This window comes from Bos taurus, chromosome 9, assembly GCF_002263795.3.
Source record: "Bos taurus isolate L1 Dominette 01449 registration number 42190680 breed Hereford chromosome 9, ARS-UCD2.0, whole genome shotgun sequence".
NCBI lineage: Eukaryota > Metazoa > Chordata > Mammalia > Artiodactyla > Bovidae > Bos > Bos taurus.
In genome coordinates, this window is record NC_037336.1 from 60,462,821 (window position 1) to 60,475,768 (window position 12,948).

Consider the following 12,948-nt stretch of genomic DNA (forward strand, 5'->3'; position numbering starts at 1 on the left):
ATAGTATTTGCTCAAAGGCTAGTCCTGCTTCCTTAACGTTCAAAGAGCTTTCCTGTTACTCATACGCTGAGTGAATAATTACTTTCTAAAGTCAGTCATGCCACTTTTCACCTGGCACAAAACACCATTTCTAGTTGTACCATTTGGTGGGAGCGGTACCTGTGCAGATAATTTTTGCCATTATTAAGATTGCCTTTAAAAAAAAAAAAAAAGATTGCCTTTTAGTATTTTGCTGATGGATACTCATCACCTGTTATTTGTTAAGCGAGTAGTAGCTAGTCCCACTTACAGGTTCTTACTAGTGCAAGAGGGGCTGGAATTACTTTCTTCAGTAGTTTCTCAGTAGCTGTTTTTACATAGAAACTGCTCAGGGCTTAAGAAATATTCCATAGTGCATGGGTGTATAAAAACGTCCTCTTAGGATATTAAATGTTTTAGTCATTTTTTTTTAAATGCTACATGATTTAATTCTGGTTTTTGTCTTTTTCTAAATTGCTTTACTGGTTGATCTTTTAAAGAACCTATCCGGTGCTGATTCAGGGAGAGACATCAGTGGGTAAAACAAGCCTGATCCGGTGGCTGGCCGCAGCTACTGGTAACCATTGCGTGCGTATTAACAACCACGAGCACACGGATATTCAGGAGTATATCGGTTGTTACACATCTGACTCCTCAGGGAAGCTTGTGTTTAAAGAAGGTAGGATTATTATTCTGTTCCATGGATTTCCTCAAGCAGTCTTTAACCTTTTCAGTTGAGGCACATGGATACCCTAATGGCTGTTTTTTCTTCCTCCCTGGGCTCTATGACAGATAAGTGGTGATGGTTAGGGCTGATGCTTCCGTTGGGCCACACTCATCTTGTCAACTGTAGACAGGACTAGGGCTCAGTTTTGAAGAGTGTATGTTTCCTTGATATTTAACACCACAAATGATTTTGGGACATGACTAGCTACAGAGAGTAATTTGCTTTGAAATTTAACCATAATCTTGCCTGGAGAATCCCAGGGACGGGGGAGCCTGGTAGGCTACTGTCTATGGGGTCACACAGAGTCGGACATGACTGAAGTGACTTAGCATAGCATAGCATAGCATAGCATATAACACTTTGGACCAATTTATGCACTGATTCTCATTATTTGTTTCCCCTAAGGTGTTCTTATTGATGCTATGAGGAAGGGCTATTGGATTATTTTAGATGAGTTAAATTTGGCCCCCACCGATGTGTTAGAGGCACTGAACAGACTGCTGGATGATAACCGTGAATTGCTCATAACAGAAACACAAGAAGTTGTCAAAGCACATCCTCGCTTCATGCTCTTTGCTACCCAGAATCCCCCGGGACTCTACGGAGGCAGAAAGGTGTGTAGCACTTGCCCCTTTTCTCCTGTTTGTCACCACATCGTGTAAGTCTTCTTGGTAAGACTGTGTTTTTACCTCTTTTGAAGGATTTTTCTTTTTATAGTGAATAACAGAGCCTCCACTTTGGAAATTAGATGCAAAGGCCCTCTTTATCATGTCGTTCTCTGCACATTTCCCAGGTGCTGTCTAGAGCCTTCAGGAATCGGTTTGTGGAATTGCACTTTGATGAACTGCCTAGTTCTGAGTTGGAGACAATCTTGCATAAGCGGTGTAGCTTGCCACCATCCTACTGCAGCAAGTTGGTGAAAGTCATGCTGGACCTTCAGGTACTCCACCTCTCCATCACTTAGTGACAAATGGACTGTGTTGGTCAGATTTGGTAAATAGAATCTGAGGCCTCTTAGGGTAGAAACAGCAGTCCGTCCATCCTTTTATTATTTTTTCTCAGAGTAAGGATCTTATCTTTAACATGCATTCCATTAATATTCTTTTTTTTTGGTTTTGTTTTATAATTTGGCAATTTAATAACGTTAAAATTTTTCTGATAATTGTGTATGATGACATTCCCTACTTGTGGATAATATTGAAACATTTACTAAGGTTGGAATTTGGCATTGACAAAGTTTTCATTTTTTAAATGAATAAAATAATCCTTGAATGGACCTAACTAAAGAGATCCATCCTTGTTGTGTGACTTTTCTTGTGAACTCTACAAAGCTACAGGTTTTTTTTCTTTTTCTTTTTTTAAGGATATCCCATTTATTTTGGGGGGGTTAAAAGTGGGTTTTGTCAGAATTAAACATTTTTTAATCACTCCCTAAAAAGCTAATAACTGCCACTCTTCCTCCTGTGGTCCTACACTCTAGGATTACTTTTCCTGCATGTTTGCCACTACTTGTATTATTTTTTGTAATCTTTTCCTATGTGATGAATCTTTTCCTTTGGGAGCCTAAATTTGTTAGCAATTCTGTACTTTGTGCTTGTCATCACCCTTTTTCATTTGTTTTGGTGCTCTAACAGTCCTATCGCAGAGGTTCTTCAGTGTTTGCTGGAAAGCAAGGCTTCATCACCCTCCGTGATCTGTTTCGGTGGGCTGAGCGATACAGATTGGCTGAGCAGACGGAGAAGGAGTATGACTGGCTGCAGCACTTAGCCAACGATGGTATGCTCTCAGCACATGCTCTCCGACTGTTAACTTAGGGTGAATCACAAGCTATGTTGTTAAAGCAAATCTTGCTCAAATTGTGGTCAGTATATACATTTTACTGGGCATTGCAGGAACAGAGCCTTTGTCCCTCAAGTCTAGACTGCTGTTATTAGCATCCTGTTTCTACAAGGCCTCTGTTCTGTTACATTTTGGTTGCTAAGGTTTTCTCGCTCGTACCTTCATGAGCCGCCTGTGGGAGTCTGGGTATGGACATGGTGCCATTAGGAGTTTAGGCAGGAGGTTGGTGGTTCTTTGTGCACCACTTACCTGCAGTGTGGTGACCGTGCAGAATCCTGCTTATGCCTTAGAAACTTGCAGAATACTGACAGATTAGATGATACCAGAGTTCTAAGAGAAGGCGGTCATGTCATCTGAGACTCAGATTTGGTCATTTTGATATAATCAATTGGAAGAATTTGTATGCTCCTCTCCATGAAAGCCTTTCAGAATCTTCTGATTTGAGAGGTCTTGGTGAGTCATTAATAGGGTGACTAATAAGCATGGAGAAGAAATAAAACTAACCCATGGGAGTTGCATTTGCTCTTCTTAACTGGTAAAGAATAGAGGAAGGAACATTCTTTTTTTTCCCCATCGAGGTATAACAAAATATAACAGTAAAATGGGGGAGGTGCTATATTATTTCATGTAAAGCTCAGTGTATTTTTATATATGTGGATATACATATGTAAATCACCACCTCAGCTAAGATTTAGGATATTTCTGGTAATACTTCCTCGGAAGATTCCTTCATGGCTCTTGCCAGTCTTAACTCCTAGAGGTAACCACTCCTCTGACGTCTGTCACCAGTGATAGATTCTGCCTGAGCTTCTGCTTCGTCTAAACAGTATCATGCAGTGTGTGCTCTTGTGTCTGGCGAATTTTCACTCAACCTCATGTGAGGTTCAACCATGCTGTTTTGTGTATCAGAACTTCATTCCTTTTAAATTATTACTGTGTTGTAACCCAGTGTGTGGAGATACCATATGTTTATCCATTCTCTTGTTGATAGACATGGGGGTCATTTCTACTTTTTAGCTGTTAGAAACAAAGCTGCTCTCAACATTCCTGAATGTCTTTTATTGCCCACAAGTTCATTTGTGTTAGATTTACCTAGAGGTCATGTTGATGGAGTAAACAGTTAGTTGTAGTAGGGTCTCTTTGTTTTCCAAAGTAGGTCTTCAGGTTTCCTCTTCACAGCAGCTAATGCTCCATACTCTCAGCATTCCTTGGTATTAACACTAAACGTTTCCTTTTTTTTTTTTTCCCCAAGGTTTTATGCTTCTGGCAGGCCGAGTCAGGAAGCAGGAGGAGGTGGTTGTGATTCAAGAAGTCCTTGAGAAACATTTCAAGAAAAAATTATGTCCTCAATCGCTCTTCTCCAAAGAAAATGTCCTAAAATTGCTGAGTGAGTAGGCCATCATATCCCAAGGAAAATGAATTGAGTTGTACTCGTATTGGAACCTAAACGTGTACTCTGCCTTTGATAGGTAAATTGTCTACTCCGATGTCCACCTTGGAATCTAAGTTCAGCCACATCGTGTGGACCGAGGGCATGCGGCGACTGGCGATGCTGGTGGGAAGAGCATTGCAATTCAGTGAACCAGTGCTGCTGGTTGGAGACACGGGGTAAAGTCGAGACAGGGTTCTGTTCCATAGAGTTCATGCAGCACTTGCCCTTCTGGATGAGAGACTCGGTAGGGTGCTGGTGTTTGGGGGAAGGGCTCTCTGAGGCAGAGGGCAGAGGCCCTGTGTTGACCAGCAGTCTCTGTGGCATTGGTGAGGCTCTCCCCAGGGCTCCTCTCTCTTGCTGCTTGGGGTGTTTGTGGAGGTGTATTTGAAATTCATGCTCCTTGCTAATCTGGTGTGTGTCTCTCACAGGTGTGGGAAAACTACTATCTGTCAGGTGTTTGCAGCCTTGGCAAATCAGAAATTGTACTCAGTCAACTGCCACTTGCACATGGAGACCTCAGACTTCCTGGGGGGGCTGCGGCCAGTGAGACAGAAGCCAAATGACAAGGTGTGTCCAGAGCAAGTGACGATGTTTCATTCATCTAAAGAACTGACGGTGCCTCTGTGCAGGAGTCAGCTGAGGGGTTTTGTTCATGGTGGGGTGTTTGATTCCCGATTTGATATCTTATCTTCATATTTTCACTGGTCTACGTAGGGGCTCCATGAGCACCTTGTTACACAAGTTCTGTTCCTTGACCTGTATTTTCTGCAGAAGGACCCTTTCACTAGAGGACACGTGCTGGCTACGTGTGTATTGTCTTGTGGAGCTACTGACTCTTTAACCCGCTGCTTTTCCAAATTGTAGGAAGAAATTGACACTTCAAGACTCTTTGAGTGGCATGATGGGCCTTTGGTTCTGGCCATGAAGGAGGATGGCTTTTTCCTCTTAGATGAGATCTCGCTGGCTGATGACTCTGTCCTAGAAAGACTCAACAGGTACACACGTGTAAGAGGTTTGCCCTGTGTTTGATGCTTTTGCTGGTCTGGGTTTTACAGATACTAATCCTTTTGCATGGTAATGTTCTTCATAGGTCTGTTGAAAATGTTTGAAAACGATGGTGAGCAATTGCTCTTTTAGGCTTTAGCACTCAGTTTCTTCTTTAAGAGACCTAGTTCTTCTGTTTAGGTGTTAATAATCAGAAAGATGGGACTATGGGATGCTAGGGCTAAAACAAACGAGCCCAAGTTAGAACCTTTTTTTAAGGCAAATTATTACATGGCCATTGATTTTTTTTTTGTTTTTTCTCAAAGAAATAGAATCAAAATCCTAGGTGTTATTCCTGTAAGGCCTTTCAGTACCCCAGGACAGGACCCTTACCCTCCATTCAGACCTGGCTGGCTGCACAGCCCCCAGCCTCATATTGGTATTGGATGTGAGAGCCTGTGCTTAAGTAAGAAATCAGGCCTCTCTGGAAACATTTAAGCAAAGGTTGGACTGCTGATTTTCCAGAAGAGAAAGGAAACTCATGCATCAGAAAAGGTGACAAATGAACATTCCCAAAGAATATGGCTGCACAAATACCAAAATCTGATCAGATAAGGCAGTTTAAGGATTTTCTTAAAGCCTTGAATAAACTTACAGAAACCTGCTTTTTGGACTGTTAAAGACTTTAGGCAGGACAAGAAAAGTAAAACCTGAAGTGAACTCACCTGTTTGGAACATGGCTTCCAGAAATTTTTTAAATGACAAGAAAAATATGCATGAGATTTCAGGAATATCCTGTCCGGTAGAATGAGGCCCTGGTAACCAAGGCAGGACATCTTGGGCACCACGTGGAGTCCTGATGGATGGACCCCTGATGATCGAGTGCCAGCAGCGATTGCACTGGAAGTGAGGGTGGTTCACCTAAAATCCCCTGAAAGCAGTAGCCACTGTGGGAACCAACCATCTGTCATGACTCTTTGGCAGATACAAAGCACCAGTAAACAAAATTGCTGTGGACCAGGAATTACCAAAACAGAAGGTCTTGTTGTGCAGTGAAAATAGTAAGATACAACAGTCATCGAGACCTTAAGACTCAGCACATTGGTCGCATGTTTAGAAAAATAAAGCATTGTTTATTTAAAGTACATGTTCAATCATGAGATAGAAAAAAACGTATTACTAAAAGTAGGATAAATGGACATAGCAGAATAACTAGACGAAAGGACCTCAGATCATTATGGATCTTGATGATTAATTGTTTTTCCTGATTGAGATATAATGTACACGTCATGACATGTACCTGTTTTGAATGTATAATTCAATAAGTTTTAGTAAATTTACTGAGTTTTGCCACCACCACAATCCGGTTTATACTTCCATCATCCCAGTAGGACCCCTACTTTGCATTTAGTTTATATTTGATCCTCCCTCATGCTCCAGGAAACTGCTAATCTGCTTCCTGTCTGTATAGATTTGTCTTTTCAAGACATTTCATATAAGTCATCTCTTCTGTCACTTTGCATCAGTGTTTGGAGGTCCATCCATGGGTGTAGCCTATATCATTAGTGTGCTCCTTTTTAAACGAAGATCATGGCATCCGGTCCCATCACTTCATGGGAAATAGATGGGGAAACAGTGGAAACAGTGTCAGACTTTATTTTTCTGGGCTCCAAAATCACTACAGATGGTGACTGCAGCCGTGAAATTAAAAGACGCTTACTCCTTGGAAGGAAAGTTATGACCAACCTAGATAGCATATTCAAAAGCAGAGACATTACTTTGCCAACAAAGGTCCGTCTAGTCAAGGCTATGGTTTTTCCTGTGGTCATGTATGGATATGAGAGTTGGACTGTGAAGAAGGCTGAGCGCCGAAAGAATTGATGCTTTTGAACTGTGGTGTTGGAGAAGACTGTTGAGAGTCCCTTGGACTGCAAGGAGATCCAACCAGTCCATTCTGAAGGAGATCAGCCCTGGGATTTCTTTGGAAGGAATGATGCTAAAGCTCAAACTCCAGTACTTTGACCACCTGATGTGAAGAGTTGACTCATTGGAAAAGACTCTGATGCTGGGAGGGATTGGGGGCAGGAGGAGAAGGGGACGACAGAGGATGAGATGGCTGGATGGCATCACTGACTCGATGGACGTGAGTCTGAGTGAACTCCGGGAGTTGGTGATGGACAGGGAGGCCTGGCGTGCTGCGATTCATGTGTTCTCAAAGAGTTGGACACGACTGAGTGACTGATATGATCTGATCTGATGTTGATAATACTAGATTTTTTTTTTTCACTTACCTCTTGGTGGTATTGGGTTGTTTCCTGCACTTATGAATAATGCTGCCATGAATATTTGCATTCAAGTCACCCATTTTTAAACCAATTGTCTTAATAGGGCTTAAAGTAGAAAAGGAATTCTTTTTCTTTTGATCAGAACTGTTGTTTCATGACACAGGAATTAGGATAACTAGCAAAAAATATTTTGAAGTTTGTCATAGGAGACCATTAACTAAAGTGAAAGCGCAGCAGAGATGATTTTATTTTCCTTTTTAACAACTCTGTGACCACAAAAGAGAATACAGAAGCCTTTTCTAATCTTACATTCTCGAATTTTTCTTCCAGTGTCCTTGAAGTGGAAAAGACTCTGTTATTAGCTGAAAAAGGCAACCTTGAGGACAAGGATAATGAGGTAGAGCTGTTGACAGCTGGGAAGAAATTCCGTATCTTGGCAACCATGAACCCTGGGGGCGACTTTGGAAAAAAAGAGGTAAAACTGTTGTTAAAACATAATTTTTTTCTGCCTTTTGACCTCAGCTCTCTGGCACCCATAAATATAGTATGTAAAAATTTATCTAGAATTATATGTTGCGTAGGAACTGAATAAAAAACAAAAATCCAGAAAGATATTTCAGAGTCATTATAAGGTTGAAAAATAATTCTAACAGATAAAACATTTCCTTACTTGACATTTCCCTTTTTGTATGTGTGTGAAATTTCATTGTTTCAATCACTTTGCCTGGCTTTCTACATGTGTTATTGTAACAGATTCTCATGGGAGCTGTGTGTGGAAGTTATTATGCTAGGATTATGGATGAGAAGAATTGAAACTGAAGTTTATTCTCATGTTCTGCTCCTACAGTCTACTCTGCTGAACACAGGGGTGGTGATATGAGTAATTTTAAAGTGACACGAAAGCAGTGGCAGCCAGGATCCTGTCCTGGTTTTACAGGTGGAGCATATCAGTCGTCTCAGGTGTTGTGTGGGTCACCCTCAAACTGTTGGTAAAGCAGAGGGTGAGGGCAGTGTCTTCTGTTAAGAAAGTGGTGTGAGGGTCCAGTTCACTTGGAGCACCCCGAACCCCATGGCTCTCAGGCTCGTGAAGCCTTTCAGTGAGAAGTCTGCATTGTGTTTGGGACCCTGGTCTGTTCAGGTTAGGAGGGAGGGGTGGGCTGATTGTTGGTCGGGATGGCGAGAAGGAAGAGATTGATCAGGAGTAAAAGCTGTTAAGATTCTTGGTAACTTGATGGGCCCCTGGAATGTGAAATTGGTATTTCAGACCTATTTTTCCTCAGTAGTATGAGAACAAAGATGATCGCTGTGCTTCGAGAAATGTACTAAGAAGAAATAAAATACGTCACAGTTTCAAACAAAATACGAAAATAGGCTTCTTGGCAAGTGGAAATAACACAGAAAGATCTGATTTCAAAGTTGTGTGTGTTAACTTGCCTGGCAGGTTTGCTTGAGTTTTTTTGGACAGAGATTGCCAACTTTTACCGAAGGGAAAGCTGCCTTTTGCTTTGCATGCCTTGCTTCAGACAGAGTTGGGATCCTGGAATTGGGGCCTGGCTAAGCCAGGGTGGTGCTGAGCAGCATGTGGTCCTGCTGTGCTTGGCTGGGTAGACTAAAGTATGGTGTTGATCCAGTTGTCCAGTAAAAGGAAATCATTGGTGCACTGTTGTGAATGGGGGTTACCTGACTTAGGGGAAGGGTGAGAGAATCCACACTGAGGCAAAGGCTCTTGAGACTGGAGGACTAAACTGTTCATTGTCATATAGGCAGTAAATATTCAGCTCTTTACTTTTTCACTCCCTTTGAGCCATATCCAAGTTTTCTCCCTCTACTTCAGACAGCTCTCCCCTATGGGAGGATAGCATTTACTTTTTCTAAGCCACTGGTTAAAGTAGCTGAAGGGAAAGTAAAGGGAAGGGCCTCTGCTTTGGGGAAGGGGTTAAGATTTGGGAGTCATCAACTGGGGCTGGAATCCTCCTTGGAGCACGGACTCCATGAGACCTTGAAGTTCTCTACCATGATTATAAAGAAAATGATGGGAATATGAGTTTAGAGAGTGTGGTGGAGATTAATGAGATGACATGTGTTAGGAGCCAGGACAATAAATAATAAATTATAGATAGTAGAAGAGGTAAGAAAAGAAGCTCTGGGAACTTGACAGATTTGCAGCCAGCATTCAAAAGATTTGTTTTCTAACTTTTCTCGCAGATATTCACACTAGAATTTGTGTTCTTTGTAGCTATCTCCTGCCTTAAGAAACCGCTTTACGGAAATATGGTGCCCTCAAAGCACAAAGCGTGAAGATTTAATTCAGATCATCAGCCGTAATCTTCATCCAGGGTTATCTCTGGGTAGAACAGATCATAAAGGTGAGAGTATTCAGGTGTGTAGGGTGTAGTGGGGCAGAGAAGTTGTGTGTTGGAAGGAGGGGAGTAGGACATTAGTAGTATGTGTATATGGTATGTTCTAAGGAAAAATGGGAACAAACAGATCTAAGGAAAATACTAGCCTGGTACCTTCTACTAAAGTATTGCTCCTTCACCAGGGTTACTAAAGTTTAGTTTTCTGATGGTTTCACCTGTTGGCTATCTTTATATAAGATTTGTTATTATAAAATATATAATATTCGTTGGCTAAAGATAAGGGAAATACAGGTTTTTTTACTTGGCTGTGCCATGTGGCTTGTGGGATCCTAGTTCCCCAACCAGGGATCAATCACTGAACCACATGTAATTCCCAAGAAAATGTGGTTTGAATTTTAGTGATTACCACCTTTAGAAAATGTTGTAGAATTTTCAACTGTGTTTCTTTAGTAGTTGTCAGCTAACTTATTATTTCACTTTAAAACTTTTTTATTATGAAAATTTTCAAACATAAATAAAATAGAATAGTATTTTAAAAGCTACCATATACTTATAGTCTAGGTTTAACAATTCTTAGAATATTCAGTGAGAGCCAAAACATCTTTTTTTCCTCTCTCTCTTAATTGAGCCTTGATTGCCTTGATGTAACCATATTCTTGGCATCAAACAGATTAAGTTTAGTACCTATTTCTGGTCTGAGCCGTAATACAAGCCCTAATCCAAGTAGTGTCTGGGTCACTTTCCCCTCTTTCTTAAAGAACATGAAAGGATATCTGCTTCTTTGAGACTGAGGCTTATGAATACTTTATTTTTTGGAGCAGTTTTCAGGGAACCTTCTTAAAGACTTAAATTCTCAAGTTTTCTTTCTGGTTTTTTGTTTGCTTTGGGGTAGGAGTAGAATGCTGTTCATTGAACCCTATGGAAATGCGATTACAGCTGTGGACCTCGTGTTCTTAGAAAAAGACCGTCTGTGGGCCCCAGGTTGCAAAGCCCTGTTCTGGAGTCTTCGTAAATAGCAAACCTCTATGCTTCCTTGTGTCTTAGGGGCTGACATAGCTGAGGTGATGCTGGATTTCATTGACTGGCTGACCCACCAGGAGTTTGGTCGAAGATGTGTGGTCAGTATCCGAGATATCCTGTCCTGGGTCAACTTCATGAACACGATGGGGGAGGAAGCTGCTTTGAAAAGACAGGAGACCATCTCCACGGTGACGTCTTTTGTCCACGCTGCGTGCCTAGTGTACATAGATGGAATTGGCTCAGGTATGTGGGCTGCTGAGAACAAGGGGTTAGGCCAGAGGGCACCATGAGATGGAGCAGGCCCAGACCTCTGACCCAGGGGCTGTGTACAGATGTATGTTAACATTTCCAAGACTCACAGTGATTCTCATTTTACTCTTTTTGAGAGGTGATTGTTATAAAAGAATGGAGAAAACTTTTCACTGCTTACAGACCAGGGATTTAGTAAGCACGAAATAGTGATTCTGATTGAAGACTGCTGGTAATGCTCTTGAAGAATTTAACATGGTATTTCTTAACACAGTCATTTAGAGTTAATCGGCCAGAATCCTGTAGTTTTAAGTTTACTATAGTTCATTAAATGTAATATTGAAGTCTTTTTTCAGCCATGAAAATTAGAAATACAAGCCCACATGACTAAAAGTAGTACCACACTGGTTGCTCTTTTCTCCAGGCTAATTTATCATGGCGTTACTAGAGTGCTTACTGAATAAGCTGCTGTTGAACTGATGATCTGATGGTTTTGGGGGAGCAGGAAGTCACACTTCTTAGTGCTGCTTACATTGGCTATTATAGTTCACCTAGAATCCGGCTGCATGGTTGTGAAACTTGGTACCCTGCTGTCATTTGATGGACTGATCCTCTTTCTTCTAGGGGTAACTTCCTCTGGGTTTGGTACGGCTCTCTTGGCTCGCAGAGAATGTCTGAAATTCCTAATCAAGAAACTTTCCAAGATAGGCCGACTTACAGAAAGTCAGAAAAACGAATTGAAGATTTACGACAGACTCAAAGACAAAGAATTCACTGGGATAGATAACCTGTGGGGAATTCATCCATTTTTTATACCAAGGGGTAAGAGTGATCTTAAATAAATGAAGATTCTCTTGTGGTTCCTAGATAGTTGACTTTTATTGTGATTTTTAATTTTAGTGTCTCATACTCATGGTTACTTTGGAACTAGATAACTGAGTTAGAATCTGACTTGGCATAATCATTGTTGTGGGTGGTTAAAATATATATAACTGGCATGCAAAAATAGATAATATAGTATTTGATATATGAATAAATTGTCCCATAAAATGCACTTATTCTTGTATTAGTGCTCAAAATAAGACCTTTCCTAAAGTGGTGATTCAACCCATAATGTTTCAGCCATAGAACTTTATCACCTTTTACCAAAACAGTTTTGTGTACCCTTGAGGGCAGGCATTATGTCACTCACCTTCCTGTCCCTGGTGTCTGTCATGTAGCCTAACAGTCATAGACATTCAGAAAATGAGAGATGGATGAGTAAATGAGTGGTTAAGTGGGAAATGCAAGTGGATTTAAGTTATAATCCTTGCTCTTATTAGGTTGCCTCTGTCAAATATTTAAGTGAAGTAGTTATATTAGATATCTTTCCAGGGTACTCATGACTTTTTGGATTATTGCTTCTATAGCAGAGTCATTTATTTCTTGTCCCTCCTTCCTCTCTGTGTTAATAATTGTTGGGCTCCAGAAATACACAGAATTGTGGGGGTTCAGTGATGAACTAAACCAGCCCAGCTTCCTGGCTGAAGAGCATTGCCCCTTTCCCTCTCCCTCATCAGTGGTACTGTTTTCATCTCTGATGTGGTCCTTGTGATCTAGCTGTTAGATCCCTTCCTGAAGCCATCATAGTGGTATTCAGTTCTCTCATGTAGGAGCTGAGTGCTTGTGGCTTTGGACTTAGATAGTCCTTGCTTCTGCTTTCATAGCTGAGAAAATGTTTTTCTAGCTCCACTCCAAACTGATGTACCAGTCTGAAACTTCTTCCAGAAGACACAGTGCATAAATATTAAGCCCTATAAGACTGGTATTAGTCCTGCACTTCAGCTACAAGATGCATCCTGAATTATCTGGTGGCTTAAAACCTTGAATGAAATTGTTTATGTGGAACCATCTGGTCTGTATGCCTAGCTTCTGCTTGAGTTTTAGGAAAATATAAGTACAGGGTAAATTGTACAAGCACACGGCGTAGTGATTCCAGGTATAGGTTGTGAAAGGAAATATGCAAAGATGCATGCTTGCAGTTCCAACCTGTGT

General features: G+C 41.1%; 1 protein-coding gene and 1 pseudogene across 2 annotated transcripts in view; both read left to right on the plus strand.

The window, feature by feature from the left end:
• The window catches only part of MDN1 (midasin AAA ATPase 1), a 140,144-nt gene that overhangs the window by 52,555 nt on the left and 74,641 nt on the right, over positions 1-12,948 (plus strand). For both annotated transcript variants that reach the window (XM_005210876.5, NM_001206168.3), the window contains exons 24-35: positions 519-697; positions 1,151-1,359; positions 1,539-1,685; positions 2,380-2,521; positions 3,837-3,971; positions 4,054-4,192; positions 4,445-4,583; positions 4,881-5,011; positions 7,616-7,760; positions 9,522-9,651; positions 10,690-10,908; positions 11,539-11,736. In XM_005210876.5, the coding sequence (XP_005210933.2) occupies positions 519-697; positions 1,151-1,359; positions 1,539-1,685; positions 2,380-2,521; positions 3,837-3,971; positions 4,054-4,192; positions 4,445-4,583; positions 4,881-5,011; positions 7,616-7,760; positions 9,522-9,651; positions 10,690-10,908; positions 11,539-11,736 (1,913 nt within the window). The remainder of the gene's footprint in view (positions 1-518; positions 698-1,150; positions 1,360-1,538; positions 1,686-2,379; positions 2,522-3,836; positions 3,972-4,053; positions 4,193-4,444; positions 4,584-4,880; positions 5,012-7,615; positions 7,761-9,521; positions 9,652-10,689; positions 10,909-11,538; positions 11,737-12,948) is intronic.
• LOC107132772 (mitochondrial import inner membrane translocase subunit Tim9-like) lies at positions 5,034-7,605 on the plus strand (annotated as a pseudogene).